This window comes from Trifolium pratense, linkage group LG5 (assembly GCF_020283565.1).
Source record: "Trifolium pratense cultivar HEN17-A07 linkage group LG5, ARS_RC_1.1, whole genome shotgun sequence".
In the NCBI taxonomy this organism is placed as follows: domain Eukaryota; kingdom Viridiplantae; phylum Streptophyta; class Magnoliopsida; order Fabales; family Fabaceae; genus Trifolium; species Trifolium pratense.
In genome coordinates, this window is record NC_060063.1 from 6,063,076 (window position 1) to 6,085,831 (window position 22,756).

The 22,756-nt window shown below is 34.7% G+C and overlaps 1 protein-coding gene across 1 annotated transcript; it reads left to right on the forward strand.

The window, feature by feature from the left end:
* Positions 1-2,762: 2,762 nt before the first annotated feature.
* On the forward strand, positions 2,763-22,756 carry LOC123884255 (regulation of nuclear pre-mRNA domain-containing protein 1A-like). The gene is made up of 8 exons (XM_045933322.1): positions 2,763-2,984; positions 7,509-7,624; positions 9,144-9,388; positions 14,981-15,136; positions 15,247-15,403; positions 18,359-18,498; positions 18,575-18,610; positions 21,671-22,756. The coding sequence occupies exons 2-8, from the start codon at positions 7,546-7,548 to the stop codon at positions 22,469-22,471; spliced, it is 1,614 nt and encodes a 537-aa protein (XP_045789278.1). The 5' UTR covers positions 2,763-2,984; positions 7,509-7,545; the 3' UTR covers positions 22,472-22,756.

The following is a 22,756-nucleotide window of genomic DNA, read 5'->3' on the forward strand; positions in this document are numbered from 1 at the left end:
TGTCACAAACGCACCTCTGTTTCTACAGATCCATCTCCATGCTTAACATTAACATAAAACACATCTTCAATCATTTTAGCAAACACAACACCAGACTCTTCCATGAGCTCAGAGCCGAAAGAAATTTGAAATGGAGGTGGAGTATTCAAAAATTTGTAATCTACATGTATAATATTATATTTAACAGATTGAAAATAAAAACACATATTTATGGGAAGTGTGCATAACAAAATATCAACAAAGACACACCAAATCTCCAACATTTGGTCTATGCCTAATTCAGAGGAGCTTGATAACAAACAATTGCTAACCACTTCTTCACCAACATGATTAAAAGAAGAAATTTTTGAACCTGATGGCTGAAAAACAAATCAGATACAAAATCTAATTTATCAAATAAAATGTTAAAATTAAAAGGCAACAACAACAATAAACCCGACAATAATTGGGACATACAATGGTTAAGTTGAAATTTGGAACATATTTATCAATAAATTAACATGTTAACAACGCAAATTTTATGGCAAATCGAGCTGACTTTGAAAAACGATGAGCTTCCATTATATAAAACAGCATCACGAATCACGATACATACACTCCATTTCATCAGGGAACAAAGAGCATGCCTCACTCTACAAAACAAAAAAAAACACTAAGAACAAACATCCATAAAACAATTTCCAAGATTATTTTTCCTCTCAAATTACCATTGATGCTAATAAGGGACATGTTTCCTCTCACACAACTATTGCAATAGTAAGCCCAAAATCAGCCACAACAGCTTTATGGCACCTGCAGGCAGGATACCACCACTCCTCACCACCCACAATTTCATACACCGCAAATATACCATCTTCCTCCAACTTCAACAACTCACCTATTTTCATTTTTGGATGCATCCACAAAAACTCTTCATCAAGTGCAGGTTTGACACTCCCACCAATCAAAGGGACATTGGTATCAAGATCAATACCATGAAGTGTAATCCTATCAAAATAAAAACTGGAAATCAGAATGCTACAGATTAAAAACTGGAAAGCGGTGACAACAATTTCTTCCTTCTACTAAATAACTAACCCATTCTTGAAAGTTTCTACCTCATCAATGTCGGGGTTGATGAAAATGCGAGTAGTATTTATGACATTTTGAATAGAAGCTTTGTCTAACAAGATCACAATAAATAAATCAGTATACACATAAATGATATACACAAATACAAATAACTACACTAATATTAAAAAATGAATCATCTCTAAAGATTCTGACTTTGGTAAATTAGATAACAACATCAGGAAGTCCTTGAACAGATTTCCCCATCTTCTTATTCAATTCATCGACAAAATCACTACAAGTTGGTTTGCCCTGACATCCTCCTGACACTTTCTGCATCTGGCGGATATAATCCGATACGTCCGACTTTGCAAAGAAAACGTGGTTAAACCCTAAAACATAACAACCAAGAACAAATTTAAAAAAAAATTAAAACTAAACAAACTCAAAACGCTAATTTTCCAATCCTACAGTAAAAATTAATCGATTCTTGTTGTCAAGTGTATAGATTAAATCATGAAACTTTACCAATATTATCGCTTATCGCTAAACCCGAATAAGATCCACAATTTTCCTTCAATATTAGAAAGAATACACACAGGATAAGAAAAGAAAAAAAACTTACGAATAAATTTGTTAAAGAATCTTACTTCTTTTATTTTTTCTTTGGATTTTAATTTGGTCCATCTTTATCTTTCTTACCTTAACGATGACTAATCTCTATCAGGGAATATGTGGGGCACACAAGGTGAGTTCTCCGCTCTTAACCGAATTTTCTCCATACGTATGAACTAAGAATCGAACTTCTGACAACGCTTAAGAGGACAAAGACCCTTATCACTTGAACCAATTCATTGTTGGTAAAATCAATCTATATTAATATTACATTGTGCGGAATATAAATAAAAGAAAATGTCAATGTTGAGTATTCATCAACTTTATTAATACTAATCAAAATAATTTTATAAAAAAAATAAATTCTAATAACAATAAAAAAAACCGGCCAATCTTCTTTAGTAGAGTCTTGCAACTACATTTTTTCTATCCATATTCTTATTATTACTTTGAAAAATAAAAATTCATTACAAAAATAAATTGAAATTTAAACTACAAGTAAATAAATTGGTTCAAATCTCAATGGGTTCAATGTAAAAAAAAAAGTAAACAAATTGGTTGAATAGAATTCTCCAAGAAAATAGTAAATAAAATTGGTCGAATAAAATGAAATAAAGCTACTATATTTAATTTAGCGGTGAAAAATTTGAGTAGTATGTTAAAGTTTCCGCCTTCAATCCTCAGCTTAAGGGTCTGTTTGGTTCAAAGTAGATGGAGGGAAGGGGAGGTGAGAATGTAATCTTGACAAAAAAAGATTTCTTTTTATTAAATCATTTATTTAGAAAAAATCGTTTTTTATTCTTGAAAAAAAATAAAATTTTAAAACAATTTTTTAAAAATGTTCTCTCACAATTTAAAATGTTCTATGAATTTAAAATCATCTCTTTACCAATTAAAAACGTTTTTTTAACCAATCAAATTTCTCTAATAATTGAGATTTTTTCTTTTTTTTCATGAATAAAAACATTTTTTTTAAAAATATTTAATATTTTTTTTTTGTCAAAATTACTCCCCACCTCCCCTCTCATCCATGTAATTCGAACCAAGCAGGCCCTAATTGTAAAAAAATAAAATAAAATGAAGTTTGTAACAAAACTAAAATCAAGTAAACAAATAAAAATTCTCCCTATTTGAAACACACAGTCACAGAAACAGGCGAGGTATAACAAAAAAAAAAAAAAAAACCGAAACACAGAACACACATTTACTAGATTATTATCTTTTCTTCATTCTTCATAACCTCTTCCGTCAAAAAACAAGCAGTACCAGCGGAATCAACGAACTAAACGACGTCGTCAAGAGAATCTCAAAAAATCTTCGTAAGTCCTCTTCTGGATCTAACCCTAATACTACTTCATAGCGTTTTTGCTTTTCAATTCCAAACTCAATTTCACTTCCGTTTCAAATTTCTCATTGTTTCGTTTATTTGTAACCGTAAATTTCTTCATACAGCTCTTGAACTGTGTAAAAATGTTTATTTTAGTTTTCTTGCCGCAAAATCTGAAATTTTAGGTTAAATAAACTCTATTGTTACATTAGGATGTAATAGTAGGTTTTTGGATGCTTAATTGATTATAGGTAAGTTTTTTTGATTTTGTAGTTATAGTTATAGACTAGGTTAGTGCAAATCAATGTTAATAAAGTGTATATATTATTAGAATTTAATTTAAGTTTATACACACACAACAACTCTAGTTATATATATGTAGTCATTTTAAGTTTTTGGATGATTAATTGATTATAGGTAAGTTTATTTGATTTTGTAGTTATAGTTATAGACTAGGTTAGTGCAAATCAATGTTAATAAATTGTTTATAATATTAGAATTTAATTTAAGTTTATACACACACAACAACTCTTGTTATATATATGTAGTCATTTTAAGTTTGAAATTATTTTGTGTCTTAACACTCTGGTTCTTAGGGAAATGGACCCTTAATTCGGAGTTTGGCCGGATGTGAGTAAAGTCTGGATAAAGATTGTTTTAGGCTGGATTTTAAATTGGGTACTCTTGACTTATTCGACCTTCACTGAAACTCAAGTTCCTAGTACTTAATAACCCATTTGGGTTGGTTTGGTGGTATTGACTTGGGACCTGGGAGTGTGCTACTCCTTAAGGTCTCAGGTTCGATTCTCTCTGGTGCCAATTTGAGTGGGCTAATTTAGCTTCTTCAAAAAATAAAAATTTTGTAGTACTTAGAGCCTGTTTTGATTGGTTATGTGCGGCTGTTTTGAAGAACTTACGGAAACAACTTATGACACGTTCATACATTGTTTTTTTTTTCTTCCTGTTTTCAGCTTACTTCTATAAGTTTTCCAAGATAATATAACGTATGAAAACAACTTGTAGGTTATACGAAAATAATTTGATTTGATTTTAACTTTTGTAATAGAAATAGCTTATTCATATGAGCTGATATGGTAAGTTCTTATGCTATAAACTGCAAACTAAGTTGTTTATCCAAACATGGCCTTGCACGCTCACATGATAATAGACTTTGAATTTGAATGTATATTTTTTTCTTCTTTTGAATCTGACTCCTCTAGTGAGAGCAACTAACTCTGCTGTGTCAAGTAAATAATGTCAACAATTGATGCTTGAATATATGGTTGATATTATTCGTACATGCCTAACAAATCACGAGTGTATTGAAATATCGTTCTTTGATTTTCTCATTAATTGTTAAGATTATGTAATTTACTCTCCACTCATTTATTAGGTGTTGATTGTATTTTATAGATTATAGATTATGAAATTTATTTTAAAAGCTTTGATTACTAAATTTTTTACAACTCTTTTTTGGTACAGTACTTATCAAGATACCCCCTTTTCAAAATTATATATGATTGGTGTTAAAATGAATGCAATGATTTTGTGGTTTGCACTACTTTTGATTTATATTCTTCGGATGGTAAATACTTAAATGTAATCTATGAAAAATAACCAGTGGTATTACGTCGTCTCGATATTCCATATACAACAAGGAGAGGAGAAATGTTTTTTGTTATATGTTAGTAGTGACGGAGCTAGAAGTTTTGAGTAGTGGGGGCATTATTTACATATAAATTTATAATTATTTTTTAATGTGTGTGTGTATAATGTTATAATTATTTTTATGATTTTGTAATTCCTAAAATTAAGAAAATAAAATAAATGTATCAAACTATAATAATAAGGGGAAAATACACTGATGGGTTTTATATGAATAAAACTGTAATAAACGATAAGAGTTTTGTATTACTGTGAAAAGAACGGAATACAAGCAAAGGAAAATAGAATGTGTTGATAGCGACAGCTATCAACCCTAAAAAGCGCTAACGGCTTCCCTATCACAAAGTGTGACCCTAATTCTCTTTTCTTAAGTAAAAACAAAGATGTGACCCTAATCCTCTTATATAGTAACTAACTCTGATTGTATCCATCACATAGCTGCAACCTCAGCATCTTGTATTCATTCTTTACCACGCTTCCTCCTATAAAACCTCCACACTTTCGGCTTATTATCATTCACATCAAGGCCCACTTTAGCATCTCTAACAATTCCCTCCTCCTCAATAAAAGTCTTGTCCTCAAGACTGAAATCAGGGAACTGTCCTTTGAGAAACACATCGTCCTCCCAAGTAACATCATCATTGGATTTGTGTTTCCATTTAATAAGACTCTGAGACACAGATACTCCCCCACGTGTGATAGTCCTAGCACCAATAACCTTTTCAGGATAATTATCATCATCAGGACCAATTTCTAACTCTTGTGAGAGTTCTCCCTGCACAGAATAATCTCCAATGGCTTTTTTAAGTAGGGAGGCATGGAAAACTGATTGAATACGAGATTTTGCAGGTAATTGTAACTTGTAAGCAACTTCTCCCATCTTAGCAATGATTTTAAAAGGCCCATAAAACCTTGCAGCCAACTTAGGATTAATTCTTCTTGCCACAGACACTTGTCTATGAGGTCTTAGCTTCAAAAAAACCCAATCTCCTATGTTAAACTTAACCTCTCTTCTCTTCTTGTGTGCATACTTCTTCATACTAGTTTGTTATCTTTGTTATTTTCATTCTCCATTTTCATAAACTGTGTAATTGTTCATCTGTTTCAATCAATACAATTACATATTTCTCCATTTCAATCTTATTTTCATTATTTGAGATCTAGAGTTCTATCATACACTCACCTCCCCTAAGGTCTTCTTAAAATAACACTAACACCCCCCTCTAATTTTTAACTCAACACTAACCTCCCGTATACTTTAATTAAAGTGACACATACCTCCCCCCAACTTAACACTGTTAATTCTCAGTTTTTTTTACGGTACCGTTAATTCTCAGTTAATTGTTCACTTCACCACTTTTTCTTTCTCCTGTGTGTGACAAAAAAATTAACTCTTTAACTTTCACCCTCCCTCTCAAATGCAACTTGGACGAATTTCTATTTGCTCATGAACTTATTGCTGCGAACTGAAATTTCTTCCATGGAAATGCTAGAGTCCAATTAGATATAGATAAAAGTAATTCCAATTCATTTGATACCAATAAGAAAGAAATCTGCCCCAATTTTTCTGCTTATATCTATCCTCCCACATCTTATAGACTTACAGAGAATCCCCAAAAAAATGTTCACTCTTCTCAATTTTCAATTGATTTTGACTTTCTTGACTCACGACTTCTTCCAATTTAGATTTGGTTGATACTCGGCGTTTCTTTCAACGGTTTCATCTCCAATTAATTATTCTTCATTGTCACTACCTATATGCTGCCGTCATAATTGGAATATTGAACTTTAAATAGAATTTCGATGTTGTTTATGAATTTATTGCTCCAACAATTCCTCAAAACGAATTGCTCCGAAGGTTAATTGCAATTTGAGAAAATAAAAAGATCCAATTTGAGATGGTGAGAGAAAGGGCAAGAGTTAATTAACTCATAAAACTAATGGTGTTAATCAGAGGGAGGTTAGTGTTGAGTTAAAAATTAGAGGGGGTGTTAGTGTTATTTAAGAAGACCTCCGGGGAGGTGAGTGTAGTTTCCCCTAATAATAATCATCTAGAATTCTATAATTATTATTTAAAATAATAACTAAATAAGTAAATTTAATTTAGATATAAAATAGTATGCAGTTGTTTAAAAATGAAACCAAATAAAAAAGGATATAGATTATCGACGTAGCTCCGTCGCTGTATGTTAGTTGCTAGAAAGAAATCACTTATTGGAAAGTAAATGTTGAATTAGATAAATGGATATAAATGTTGAATTTACATTGATGAGATTAAGAGAGATGGAGAGTGTTTGGTGCTTTGACAGTTCTAAATTCTACTCACTTCATCAGTTTTTGTAAGATGTCATCCTGTATACTGTTTGATTTCGTATAGTTATACACTAGGGGAAGCTCATAGTGATCTTAACTAGTATCCTGAAGTTGCATAATTAGTACTTTTTTCGTATCTTCTAATCCGGGAACAGTTTAATTAGTTGTTCCCGACTTCTTGATTTATAAGGTGTTTTTTGTTAATGGAACAATTTCTTCTATTTCCATGTTCCAGACTTGCTATGTGAGATAAGGTTGTTTCTTTGTTCTTAGTTTCTAATGCCTCTGTATTCTTGATTTTTCCATGTTCTTTGGTTTATTTATTTATTTTTGCTGTGTATGTCATCCTCCGTATAGCCATTTTTTGATCCTTTTTAATATCTATCAAACGCATTATTATTTGGATTTGGATAATAAACATTAGAAGCTGATTGCCTTTTTTTAACAATGGATTTCCATGATTTTGATTATGCCCTTTTATTTAATTCTATGCTTCAAATCTCTTATTTGTTTGATATCCATTTCGTGTGAATTATAGGAGGATCCCTGATATGTAAAACTTGTCACAAAGCAGTATGGGAAACAATGCGTTTGATGGACAAGAATTGTCGGAGAAGTTGCGGAAGCTCAACAACTCACAACAAAGCATTGAATGTATCCAAAATTTCCTCCTCTTAATTTGTTTGGGTTGTTTTATTTACAATATTCATTTTGTTATCTCTGCTTTATCAAGCTTCAGTATATATATATTATGGCAATGAAACCTTACATGAAGCTATTGACTATGTTCATTCTAATATGTGGGATTAATGTCATGTTACGTACCTTATTAATTTCATTAATAGTTTTTCAAGCTGTACCCTTATTTTCTAATGAAAGAATGCTTTTCTTTACTATCTTTGAAAAAATTTCTAATAAATTTTGAACTTAGTTTGGGCATTCAATTTGCATTTTGTACTGTGATAATGCAAAAGAATATTTTTTTACTGTCAATTCGCTTGCCCACATATTACTCACTAAATGTTGTTGCAGAAAGCAAACACCATTACTTATTTGAAACTACCTGTGCACGTTTACTCGACAGTGCACAAATTAAAACTTTGTGATGACATTGTGCTTATTGTTGGTTTTGATAAATGGAATGCCAACTTCTTTGAACAATAAAGTACCTTATTTCATGTTATTTTCCGAGGATCAACTTTTCATTATTCCTCCTAGACTCCAAGTGTCTTTGATTCTACTTGTTTTGTTCACAATCTAACACCAGTGTTTTATAAGATTTTGGCTTGTGCCATCAAGTGCATTTTTCGTAGCTATTCTCGAGCCAAAAAACCATACATATGTTATTCCCCTTCAATTAATCCCTTCTACATATATTCTGATATCACATGTTTTTAGGATAGCTCTTTTCTGTATTTCTTTGGTGACATTAGAGGTTGTTTCCTAGGCATTACTTGTTCCTTATTCAGTTCCATTTGTCAGAGTGATTTGTCACCTTTGGATATGTCAAAGTCCCCTATTCCTTTTATACCTTCTACTCCACGTCGTATTATTATGTATCGCGGTCATTCTCATTATGCACCAATGAAGGAACTTGTTTTGTCTCTTGTCTGAACCTACTTTGGCCCCATCTGAGTCACTGATTGACCTGTTTATACTTATACTTTTCGCAAAGGCACACATACTATTCATAATCCTCATCCCATTTATCATTTATAGTTAGTTTCTTGACCTGTCAGCATTTTCTTTTGTCTACTGCTTCTGCTACCCATCTAAAAAGCTCTTTCAAAAGCAGTTGGGCCTCAATTTTTGACTAATTTGCAATTTGGTCATGTCTTTTATCTCAAATGCAGTTTAGCCCATATTTTATTTTTTCAGTTCCTTTTCCTCCTTTATACCTACAAGACTAATTGAACCTTGTAATCTCAACAATTTTTTGTACCAGATTTATCAATTGCAGGTTCCATCCTGTAGTTTGGTAAATGGTAAGAGATCCTAATTTAGTGATTTTCCCCATTAATCAAATAACTTTCTGACATTAATATTAGTTTTGATTTTGATATGTGATTTAGTTTTGATCATATATAGTTTTTCACATGATTTGTTCCTTCCATTTTGATTTGCATTTGATTGATGTATTTGCAAAACGTATTTCTTATAAACTTCCAATCAGCGGTATCCCGATTGTGTGTTTCTCACCGGAAGAGAGCAAAAGATATAGTTGAAACATGGAATAAATTGTTCAGTTCTTCCCATAAAGATCAGCGCGTCCCTTTTCTGAACTTGGCTAATGACATCTTGCAAAATAGTAGGCGGAAAGGAAATGAGTTCGTTAATGAATTCTGGAAAGTTCTTCCATCAGCTCTCAAGCGTGTTTATGCAAGTGATGAGCCGGGAAAGAAAGCAGTAATCAGACTTGTAAGTCCCATTCTCACTTGCAATAAGTCCTGTTAATCAATTGTACTATTAAAATGCTATGTGTTCATTCTTTGCTCAAGTTTGTAATAACAATATAGAGTTGTGGGTTAGGCTTGGGTTTTTTTTTTTTTTTTTTTTTTGGGTTTTATTAGAATGGACATTGAACCAAACTGCTATGGTTGAAAAAATAATGGACTTTCAGATTGTTTGATTCTTTTTTTAAATGTTTTTTGATAATGGCGCACATTACTGCTGCAGCATATATTAAGAAAAACAGAACTCTTTATGTTCTTCTAGATGTATATGATAGGACTCGATCTCGATTACGATTAAACATTGATCAAGTAGTAAAATATAGAACAGAATAAAGTGTTATATTGAATATCTCATAGAATCAAGGTGATTCTATGGCTGAAATTACAGTAGAATTAGAATGATAAAATGCAGAAAATGTAAAGATAGGCTAGGTAGTTCGAGACACCTAGAATCTCCCAAGTAGAGTGACTACTAAAATAATTGCCTAAAAACAATGGCAGGGAACCTTCTCCTATTTAATCAATCAGATCCAGATCTATTTTCCCTTCCCTCGCCGAATAAGGAAACATTCCTATAATGGTATGATTAGTTGTATCCTTCTTCCCATGTTTCCTTTTATAAAATCTGTCATAACTATCAATACCTCCCCCTTCAAAATTCTCCTTGTCCTCAAGGAGGATCCTGAGAACTCTTTGTGCTCTTCAATTACCGGCTGCCATGAATTCTGAAAGGTATGTAGTCTCCTCCCTTTTACTAAAACCTCAACCTCAACCTCCCCTTGTTCATTCCTTCTAATTACCATGGCTTCTTCTGGCTCATCATCCAGTCGACAAACTTCATTCAAACAAGTAACTTTAGCCATAAAAGCATTGACTTTCCCTGGGTCCCATGGTCTGATCAAAACTATTGTGTAGTTGGACACCATTTCAAAACCAAACTTATAGTCTCCATTCCTTTTGTACACTGCTATCATTTCTTTCATAAAGTGAAGGTCATACGAAACTGTCATAAATGGAACCAAGACCTTGTGTATCCATGAATCATGCCCACACTTCCAATTCATCTCAATCAAAGCACTCACAAAAACATCTTCCAATATATCAAATATATTGAATATAGAAACGAGAGAAAAACTCATTTAAAACATCAAATATTGCTTTGTCTGCATTTCCCCAGAACTTGACAACCCCATAGTCATTTACTGTATCCTCCTCACAAAAAATCATGTTATTGTAACTTGATATAATTTTAGGTAAATAAGAGAAGGAAACATCCAATTCATCTCTCAAGCTTGTTGTTGTCACATATAGTTGCTCTGTTGATTCCATACTGGTGGAAAGAAAACTACATTCCCCTTCACGAATCAAATAAGAATTATCGAAGTTAAAGCCAAGAGATGTTAGAACCCTTGCTGCAATGTCTTGAATATATGAAGGTACGCTGAAAAGTGCATCTGTTGCTAGGTTTGCCTCCATCTCAATGTTTTTATCTTCACAGTAAGCCAAACCAATTACAAAACTTAACATAATAACCACAGGCCAGTCTAAGCCAAGCTTCATAATTTCCATTCTTCTATTTTTTGATGCAAGAGCTACATGGAAAAAATTTCTCCTATTCACAATCCTTTCTCTACTCTCCTTATTAATGAACATAAGTACTTTCTCACCTCTCAGTAATGTTTCAGTGTTCGGGGACCTTTCCACTAATTCCTCAAAAATTACGAGAGCACCATGACTCATCAAAGCATTAGTTGATAGTTCACATGGACCATTGGTGGGATTTATCATAAAATTGTAATTTTTCTTAGTAGCTGCTAACTGAGGTTTTGAAAAATGATCAAGGTTACTAACCTTTGCCATGAACTTGAATAATAAAGAAGTTTCCTCTGCATTTATTTTAGATAATTGTTCTCTAGAAGAAAACAATTTTTTTCCAGGATGTGGAGTTGAAAAGTAATCCTTCCTTCTAAGCTTCAAATTCCCATCATCCTTCCTTATGGGCCAATTGTTTTTAAAGCCCAGTAACTTTATGCCAACCCATATTACTACTTTCTTCAAATTCAAACAAAAATTATCTTGGGTCTGACCCACAAGGTTAAAAAATTGACCCAAGTCTCCTTGCAATTTGTAACCATGACACATAACAGATGATAAAGGGTGTCCACTAAGTGGCACATGGGAGAGAAGATGGGATGTGTGCTGACCTGCTGAGAACACGTGTAACAACATGCTACTACTGTGCAAAATGGACTGCAAAGATTTGTACATCTGGCCCCTTGATTTTAGGAATATATCCGATTTGCATATTTCCGACTTTGCCCCTTGGCCTCTCCTCAGATTCGCAAATTCCTTCAACCAAGGAAAGTCTTTGACGACGGCGGTCTTAACTAACGGCGTTCCGACGGCGGTTGGTGGCAATTCGTCGTCCGGTGGCTTGGGTGGTGGTATAATTGTGATATGAGAACAATCCACATGCCTCCTTCGTAAACTCTCCTTCTTCAGCTGAGTCGGGTTTCTCAATGGTTGTTTCCATGGTGATTCGTCCATTATCTCCTTCCACATTGATTCCTCTGATCGTGGATGTACCGAAATCCCTGGGTTCCACGTTTTGTGAATTACTCCAACCACGATGAGCAGATTCGGATCCGGTGGTTTTGCTTGCGGTGGAACCGTAGCAACTGAGTCGCAGTATGGCGGCTCTAACGTGTCCGATGGTTGCTCTGATAGCAGTCCCGACAGTTTTGGTGGTGGCTTGGTCGGTGGTTCCAGAGCAACCACTTGCTCTGTTTTCTGCATCCCAGCCATCTTTTCTGTCGCAACCTTCACAGTAGTTTCGGATACATTCACTTCTGTTTTCGGCTGGAACTCAGATTTGTTGAGGTGAATTTCTTCTTTGCGGTCGTAGAATATATCGTTACCACCATCAGTTTGCGGTGGTTGAGATCGTGAGTCCCACGACCACGTGCTATTATCGCTCCATTCCTCTTCTTCGTCATAGTGGTGCACCCTTTCCCGTGGTCGCCCCCGACGACGTTTACAACGATTCCGTTGTTCTAGGATGAGCTCGCGAATCTGCTCCACCGTGACTGGTGGCGGTCGTGATTGTTGTTCCAGAACCAATTGACGAAGCTGCTCAACTGCAACTTCAGCTTTGCTCATCCTTTGTTCTAACGCATCAACACGTTTCTCCATTCGGTGATTGGATTTTGGGTTGTAACCAAAGCTCTGGATACCAATTGATAGGACTCGATCTCGATTACGATTAAACATTGATCAAGTAGTAAAATATAGAACAGAATAAAGTGTTATATTGAATATCTCATAGAATCAAGGTGATTCTATGGCTGAAATTACAGTAGAAATAGAATGATAAAATGCAGAAAATGTAAAGATAGGCTAGGTAGTTCGAGACACCTAGAATCTCCCAAGTAGAGTGACTACTAAAATAATTGCCTAAAAACAATGGCAGAGAACCTTCTCCTATTTAATCAATCAGATCCAGATCTATTTTCCCTTCCCTCGCCGAATAAGGAAACATTCCTATAATGGTATGATTAGTTGTATCCTTCTTCCCATGTTTCCTTTTATAAAATCTGTCGTAACTATCAGTATAAATCTTTCCTGATTTTATTTTTTACATTCACACTGTCCTAAATATGCTCATTTTGGCATGGCTATGGTTATGAGTATTGAGTACTGGTATTGGTACAAGTATGTGTATGTGTACACATATGAATTTTCTAGAACAAAGTTCCACGGGTATAGGAGGATGTATATAGAAGTAAAAGAAACATAAACAGTAGAGTATTAAAATCATTATTTAAATACACATTCTGATTTGAAGAGTGAAGTAACATTTATTTCATTTAGTAACAGATGAAATGAAACAACTTTGCTTAGCAACCTTTCGATCATCCTAACATTACTCGGTGTTGCCCTGGCTATGTTCTTCTGTTCATATTCAGCCTGTAATAAGTGTAGAAGTTCATCTCATTTAAAAATATAGAATTGTCATTTTTTTGTCCCACAAGTACATCTGAGATGGTAAAAGGTTGTGGGGACACATTTTTTTTGAACGGCTAAATTCTAAATATATATTAATAAGACTCTAAACTTGGGCACAAGATGAACCTGAAAAAGAGCAGAAAAATACACGCCTACCCCAAAAACCAAATACAAAAACAACGACTCACAGGGAAGCCAACCACCCCCTAAGCAAAACCTAAGTGTGGGGGCATTTGATGTGTTCGAACCCGCAATACCCCTCTTCTCCGTATTAGAGTATATAGAACTAGTGATACAAGTTTTTTTTTTTTTAAAACTCGTTATCCGGCCCAAGGACCGACTAATTTTGTAATCAACTGTTGCAACAGACTTGGTAAATAACATACCATATTAGAAACTCAAAGAAGATGATGAATTCATCTTCAGAAAAAGAAACTGATAGTATTCAAGTGTATTGAATTGAAATAAATTAGTTGAGTTACAATGGTTTCCATGAAGTTAAATAACAGAGTTAGTTTCCATGTTTGTTGCAACTGTGCTGACTCAGCACAGTTTGGTTACTGTTAGAAAAGAGAGAGAAGAGAGAAATGCATAACAGAATTGTAACTGAATCTTTCTTTGTTATTTCTGTTTCATTGAATGATTACAATAGAGAGTGAATCTCTCTTATATACTTGTGTGTCTTATCTATTAGACTCAACACACCTTTACATTAGGCTTAAGCTATACAACTCTAGTTAACTCTAAGTTAATACAAGTGAACTATATACACTTACAGGTACAAAGTTAGTTATGCGGTTTTGCTAACTCTATAACTTGTATCACTAGTTCTATATACTATAATATACTCCACATGTTTGGATTGATGGAATGAGATGGAATGGAAAGGGATGAAATAGATTAATGTTCCATTGTTTGGATTTAAAAAATAATAATGGAATGAAATGGAATGGAATAGGATGGAATGGATTCCATCTCATACCACCACTTACCTTCAATTTTGTTCATCGCCTTTCTAAAATATCCTAACAATGGAATGGAAGATTTATTCCATTCCGCTCCATTCCACTTCACCCTATTCCGCTCCGCTCCATTATATTCCATCAATCCAAACAGTTAGTGTGTGTAAGTTTCACCGCTACGCTCTTTAAAACCAAAGTAAAAATAAAATAGAATTGTTATTTTTGTCTTGTAAAATAATCACGACCACACAGGAAATGAACTGTCTTGTTAGTTATGTCTGGGTCTTTTTAAAATTTTGGCAATGCTGCTGCTGTTGTTCGGTTACATTTGCTCAGAGCCCATACAAGTATTACAAATATCCTAATAACGTCTACAGCTGTAGGGGAAACTCCCTTGCAAGGTTCTTTCATGCTTTCTAATATCTTAATTGTAATGATAATGGCAGTAAATCAATTTTATTCCTTTTTGAGGTGTTATCCTTATCACCATCTACTAGGGCATTATATCTTATTAGGTGTGTGTATTCTCACTTTGAATAAATGCAATTTGATTTAACATCTAACTGTTTTATCATCTCTCTTATGTTTAGATTGACATATGGGAAACCAGAAAGGTTTTTGGTTCGCGGGCTCAGGGTCTCAAGGATGAAATAATGAGCAAGAGTTCGCTTCCATCATCTGCAAGCAATGGAAGGAATTCAAATCCTATCAAGATATCTAAGAGGGACGGCCACTCATTGAGATTAGTAAACAACTTGCTGCACTACTGTCTGATATATGATTTCTTCACCTATTAGGTTTTGTCTTGATATATTTGATCTTGATGTATTTTGTGTCTTGGCCATCTTCATTGCAGAAACTAGCTATTGGATGTTTGCCAGAAAAAATACTATCAGCATTGCATTCTGTGAATGAAGAACATCCTAATGAGGAAGCTGCCTTGAACAAGTGTAATGCTGCTGTTTGTCAAGTGGGTAAACTTGTAGAAGATGTTGAAAGTACATTGTCTCAAGGTAAGAGGACTAGTAAATTGAACTTATGTTTCCTGTCTTGACTGAATTATCTGATGACAGATTTTTTTCAAGTGTTGTTCTTTTGAGCCATTTTTTTATGCTAATACACCTTATGTTTCATGCTAATACACCTTCAACATTGTGTGTGTGTGGAAGAGGGGGGGGGGGGGGGGGGGGGGGGGGGGGGGGGGGGGGGGGTGATACTTAATTGGTTGATGCCATCTGTTTTAAATTAACAACTTTGTATTGGTCCACCTGGTTTCACATATCAGGGTTGTCTCACTGAACTTGTTAAGAAGTCCCCATGTGAGTTGGCCTGAGCATAGGTTTGTAAGTAAGAGGCGATCCTCACCTCACAAGCTGGTTTTGTAGGGTTGAGTTAGGCCCAACTTGCAATTCTAAGAGAACTTTAGATACTATATTTTGAAAGAGTATAATGAGAAAACATGAGTTATTATCTATTTTACCACATAGCTCTATTAGAAAGTAGACACACGCCGTACATGTGTCACAAACATGTATTGAATCATAAGAATGAGTGTAAAAGTTATCATCACCCCTTTTAGTATAATTATTACATGATACAGTACAATCACAACTATTCTATTTACTCCCTCCGGACACAAATATAAGAAAAAATAATCGTTTACGCGGTGTTTAAGAAATTTAGTTAAGTGTAGTTAATTTTCTTGATTTAATGCAAAACATGAGTTAAGTTTACTATATTGCCCTTTGAAAAGTGATTTATGCCTTGGAAATCACATAAACTTTTGAAAAGTGAAATAATTAAATAAGGGTATATTATGAATAATAGTATTAATTAGTTTAAAAGTAGTTGACTTTTGCTTATATTTGTATCCAAAATTTGAAGTGTTTTTTTTCTTATATTTGTGTCCGGAGGGAGTACGTTATTTCAAACTGTTAAAAGTCAGTGTGTTTTTAGTATTCCTTGACTTTGCAGCATCCTAGGCTATTTGTTAGTATTCCTAGTCATTACACCTTCCTAGACATTTAATGTAATTATTGCAGCTTCATTATAAATAGAAGTTGTGTGATCTTTTAGACACACAGAAATTGCATAACTTTATACAAACATATTGTGATAGGCTTACATAGCTAATGGATATGCCTTGCAGACATAAGTGTAATAATATAACATTTGTTAGCAATGCCAATTATAAAATTATTTGGCGATAATGAAAGGCTTCAAATGTGATTTGGCCATGCTTGCTTTTGAATAACGTCTGAATAATAATGTATAAAAACAATACAAAAGGATGAGTTAGAGATCCTATTGTTTGCCCGATGATTGCGGACAGTCCTTTTCTTTACAAGATATAGGAGTTGTTGATATCAATATTATTCCACCCATATTAGATCACCTGTCAGATTTCTAGATCTAAGCGTGATGTGGTGTGTTGAGAGGGCTACATCGACTAGAGATATGACCTAAGTAGTGTTTATTAAGCTTGAACAATCCTCATTTTATAAGGCAATTTTAGTTTCATGTAGCATCAGATACATCGGATGTTGGAATTAACATGTTGTCAAGTAATTCGTTTCACACATCATTGAACCTTGACCTCTAAATTGCCAAAGGAAGAAAAAACGTACCTGATAACCGCCAATATTCCATGCAATTATTTCTCATTCAATTTGTTTTTCTCAAACCTTCCGTTGAAAACAAACCTAAACACTTAATTAAGCTGTATATCCAAGCACTCATTGTAGAAAAGAAATTTAAAAAGAGAAAAAATGGAGAGAAAGTAAAGAGAGAGATGGTACTGTTATGGGATGCACTAACTTGATTACTGTCTCAGGCTTTCTCAGTGTACACACTGTATACAAACAATAGTTATATAATTTGCAATAGTATTTTTCCTTGTTCAGCATGGTCCAAAATGGGGTGTTCATGGGTCTGTGTGACCCGTTCAACCCAAACCAACACAGCCTGCATTTTACTTGAACCCGTTCAAGTTCGGGTCCAATCCGAACCGACCTGTTCAAACCTGAAGTGGTTTGGTTCATGTAACGGGTTTGTGATTCTAAACCCATGAACCCCTCGAACCCAACTCGTTTAAAAAAGGCTTAATTGCACTTTTGGTCCCCTTATTTTACAAGATCCGCGATTTTGGTCCCCCTATTTTAAAATCAAACATTCTTGCCCCCCTATTTTGATTGTTTTTGCACTTTTGGTCCCCCACCCCATTTTCTAACCGGCTGGCAGGAAAAATGTTGATGTGGTAGCCATCCGAGCCAACCACCACGTTGTTGAGAAAGAGATGTCCTCGGAGTCTCTCAAGCTCGAGCATCAGTTCCTCAGAGTCCCTTTTAAATAATTTTATTTGTTAATAAAAATAATATATTTGCTGACATGTACTTGTTCTTTGCCACATGAATGCTGCCACAAAAGTGCAAAAAAAATCAAAATAGGGGGGCATATTTGATTTTAAAATAGGGGGACCAAAAATGCAATTAAGCCTTGAAAAAAATTGTTACATTTATTTTTGATAAAATGGTCTAAAATTTGTGTTAAAATCTTAAATTTTGATACTATACTTGAAGTGTTTTATGTAAATTCAAGTGTTTAAATTTTAAACGGTAAAATTTAGTCTAAATTTTTAATTTTTCATGAAATAAAATGTCATTTATCCAGATATATATTTTGGAATTTTTTTAATAAGTTATATCTAATGACCCGTTCACCCAACCCAAACCAACCTGCTCATCTCTGGGTTGGGTCGGTTCGGGTTTGACAAAAAATACAGGTTTTACACCCAACCCAAACAAATTAAGTTTGATTGGGTCGTGTAACAAGTTTGGCCAAAACAGACCCTCAAACACCCCTAGTCCAAATAATTAGTAACATAAACTTGAAGTACTACCTTAAATCCTTGCTATAGTTACACTTGTGACCTGATTGCACGAGATTAATCAATTTACATGTTACTTCAGGAAATCAGCCGGGATCCACATTGGTTGATGATTTGCAACAGCAAGAAAAGGAGCTTAAACAATATACGGTGCAACTTGAAAATGGTGAGGCTGCCAGGGCTACTTTGCTTTCCCAGCTTAAAGAAGCACTGCAGGAACAGGTGCAATCATTATTTTAAATTTGCTTATATTCAAAGAAGCAATTGATGGCTGCTTTCTAACCTCACGTTTTTTCAGGAATCAAGGCAAGAACTTGTTCACTCTCAATTGCTAGTAAGAATCTGTCTTCTATCCCATTCTCTGCTCTTTTTCCATGTGTAAAATATTATCTTTTAGTAAAAAACAAACCAAGTGTTTGTTGTGTCTTGATGTACTATGGTATATTACAATGATGTATAATCAGGCCAACTTTTTTGTTAACTTTGACCTTGTGATACCTTGTCTAGCTTGAGGATTTTGTGAATTTAATTTCATTAATTACTAAAATAATAGAAAGTATTCGTTCTAACTATCATTTTATTTTGATTATTTCCTGTGAGTTCATTATTGTTTATAAATGGTGCATCGAAAGAATAGAAATCACCAAGGATCACATACCTTCGGGCTATTATTGTACTTACATGTTCTCGTGTTTTAAGATTCTTTTGTAATAGTTAAATCATAAAAATTGACTGCCTTGCAAAATTGGCGGTGTTATGTACTCGTCTTTCCTCTTACATTGTTATAAACTTGAGTTTACAAAAAGACATTGTTTGCATGATTTCTTTTTTGTTCCCACTCTTTTGCATCTCGTGGTCTTCATCTGTATCTTAATTGGAACATAAAGCTTAAGAAGTTACTTGGTGTGGTTTATCTGTTCTTCTTTCATGTTGTCCACTTGTCCTTCCTCGTCTCTTTGTCTTGGCAGCCGTAAGCAAAGAGACAAAAGTTTGTCCCTTGACCTGATTTTTCCTTCTATAGCTGGTTTGAATCATGTTGAGAAGATAATTAATTAGTGGGCTAGGTAAATAGGAGAGATATGCCTCCCACCTGATTTTTCATTGAATTTTGGTTGTGCCTCACTCAATTTCACTAAACTTGCTTGTAAGGTAAAATATACCTCACACTTGATTTGTTTTCTAGAATATTTCTTGAAAAAATGTTTGAAAAATTGAATTCAATCATGAAAAGATCCTTTCTTCTTGAACCTTCATCTTAGGTTCAAATTACAATGACTTTTTCATGTCATATCACATTCAAAGTGAGATCTCAACTCACCTATCACATCTAGGATTGGACAATTGGAGTGTGACTTGATAATAGGTGGCCGGTTGCCCAACAAATTTAGGATGGAGTGATACCATTCTTAGAAATTGGGTTGGACCTAATTCAACCACATAAACCAGGCTTGTACGGTGAGAAATGCCTTTCACTTATAAACACCTTTTTAGGTCATATCACATCCAATGAGATTCATAACACAAATTAGAGGAGAGTTATAGAGAAATAAATGTCTAATTGGAATCTATCTCTGTTTTCTTTGTAATAAAATACCAGTTCCTAATAATTGCTATCAAGGTTCTGAACTTGGAACTGTGTGTCGCTCTTGAAAATGATTCCAACATTTGACTGAAAGGAGGCTTGTTTGTGGCAGATCATGCTATATAAGCATTTTAGGGCCATTGGAGACTGAAGGAGGTGAAACTTTTGTGGTTACTGTACTGGAAATGAGAGAGGATCAATTGGTGGTTATATTGGAAAGAGGGCAACCACAATGTGACATGGTGGACTTCTGTGCTGGCAGTGCTGACATGTCACACAATTGGATTGTCTTCATCCTTTTAGATCTTGGGAAAAAAAATAATTCAAGTGAAGAGTTAGTTTTAGAGATCATGAACCATATGGTGACGGAGAAGATATTAGTTGTAGATAGGGATAAGCCATTAAATTAAAATAACATTAACTACCCCTCAACATTGTGAGCAAGAACAAGAACCGTTGTAACAGAGAAGATACATCTCAGTGTGATTCAGGAATTGAGTCCAAATAGGACACTGACCCAACAAAGAGATGAAATTTGCAAAAAGGGAGCCACAAAGAGATGATAGAGTGAAGATGGTTAACAATGTTAAGAGGGACAAGGGCAAGAAAAAATTCCAATGACGGCCATGACATGACAACTCCAATCCTTATCTGGTAGTTGACTTCTATGATCAGCATAGGTAAGACTCGAATTGAAGTTCATGACTTGAAGTCAATCTGAAATGGAATAGTGTTGTCTAGCTATAGGGCCACAAAGATATATTTAATGATGTGTTGGTGTTGGAATTTCTGCTCTACACCCATTAGTGACGAGTGTGTATAGTTGGCTAGCTAGTATTCATGTATAGGAGGTGTATTGTCCAATAGTTAGAACCAATTGGACTCCACCTCACTTTGTGTATATACATTTAATCTGCCTTAAATTTGTCTGTTCTGGGACTTTATTTTTTCTACATATGGAACTCGACATTAAAAAGAGATAAGGCCTGAATGTAATTTATAAAGAAGGGCATTCTTCAATTTGCAAGTCTCTTTTGTAAGAATGAGTTTGACCTAATTCAAAAACCGTAGGCCAACTACCTAATCTTATCCCAAGTCTAGTGATGTGCCAAATGAGAGTTCTGTCCAACCAAATACCTTTTAGTCTAGATTACTTTGCTGCTGTCTTCAAGGTTACGGGCAAACCATGTAGAAATTATAATTAGCTGGTTCTTTAGCACCTGATAACCAATTTTAAATATCCCCCTTGCCATTAGTTAGACATAATAGATTTAGGAGCTCCGAAATTCTGCATATTTGTTAATAAAGATTCTTGGATGTTTTTTGTTAGAATATAAGAAAATAGCTTTAATATCTTTGATATTATATTAGAGTATCTCAAATGGTTTATGAACTCCAGTTCAGGAGGAATCATTCGGGAGAACCTGAGTTCGAATCCCGACTAGAACAACCTTTGGCCTGACTTTACTTACCTCCTCCGGCAGAACTCTGGGATAACTAGGGTTCCCTTCCTCTGGGAACCTGAGGTTTAAGGAAAAAAAGGAAGAGTATCTTAGTTTATTTCCTAGTATCAGTTTATAATCTTAGAATATGCTTATCTTTTAGGATTAGTTTTTATATTATTTAGATTTGTTTCTTGATTTCCCTATTTAGGAATTAGAGGCTTGTATCTGTATATGTATAAGGGGTTAGTGTTTAGTCTTTTGTATCAAGCCAGTATCAAGTAATTATTTATAATAGTTATAGTTCTTATTATTTTCTCTCCTCTTATTTAAAATCCAATAACTTAAAACAATTTTTACTGTTTTGCAGGTTGCAAGAGATCAGATTGAGCGGGTAGCCAGTATCCGGACGAGGTTTAGCCAAGCAACAGAAGCCACAAGGGTGCCGGAACAAAATATTCCATCTGTTCAACCAAACAGCACCCCTCCTGTACAAAATACCGTGGAAGATATGAAAGCAACAGTAGCTGCTGTTGCTGCTAGGCTTGCTGCCTCTACATCCTCAGCTTTCATGCTTTCAACTGCTCTTTCTTCCCTTGTTGCTGAAGAAGCTGCCTCCATGAATGGTAGCTTGAACTCTTCTGAATTTAATTCGGCTCCACCTGGTTTCCATCTAGAGAAAAGACCCAAACTTGAACAGAAAATGCCTGTTTCTGATATCAAAAGTTCTGATATCAAGAGCTCTTCTTTTTTCGCCCCTTTACAACAACCTTCTGCAACAAATATGCCATTGCCAACACCGACCATGGTATCCATATCACAAACCAATCAATTACAAGGTGCATTTTCTTCAGCCTTCCCTCCCCCTCCACATACACAGATGAATCCTCCGGCTAATCAATATGTTCAATCTGCTGGAATGATGGTTGGGGGAATTCCTTATGGATATGGATCGAACAACAACCTACAACCTCCACCCCCACCTCCTTTGCCCCCACATGTGGCAATGGGGTTAACTAGGCCAAATGCTCAGTCATCACAATCACCTCAATCACAAGCCCAGCAAGTGCAGCAGCAACAACAGTCGTCAACTGGAGGATTTTACAGGCCACCTGGGTTTTATGGGCCAACCCATCCATCAACATCACCAGCACCGGCACCTAGGCAGTAAGTACGGTTTAAAGACGAACAACAAAAACCACTTTTGAAAATCGTTGTATGCAGATGATTTTCTTGCAGGCTGTGTAATATAATGTATATTACTAGAGAGTTAGAGAATTAGGTGCTGCTTGAATTCTGTAACATCGTCCCCTTCTACCGCACTTTTGAATGAGTCGTAGGTTTTAACATCATTATTAGTTGATATTTGACCGGTTCTTTAAAAGAAGGAACCTGAATGACCTATTGGGACCCTCACTAGTTGTTTTGAAGAACTAAATACCCTTGTTTTGGGGCA

Coding starts and splice junctions, on each gene's coding strand:
- LOC123884255 (XM_045933322.1), top strand. CDS start 7,546: ATGGGAAACAATGCGTTTGATGGACAAGAATTGTCGGAGAAGTTGCGG. Junction 9,389..14,980: donor AGAAAGCAGTAATCAGACTT/GTAAGTCCCATT, acceptor TCTTATGTTTAG/ATTGACATATGGGAAACCAG. Junction 18,611..21,670: donor TTGTTCACTCTCAATTGCTA/GTAAGAATCTGT, acceptor ACTGTTTTGCAG/GTTGCAAGAGATCAGATTGA.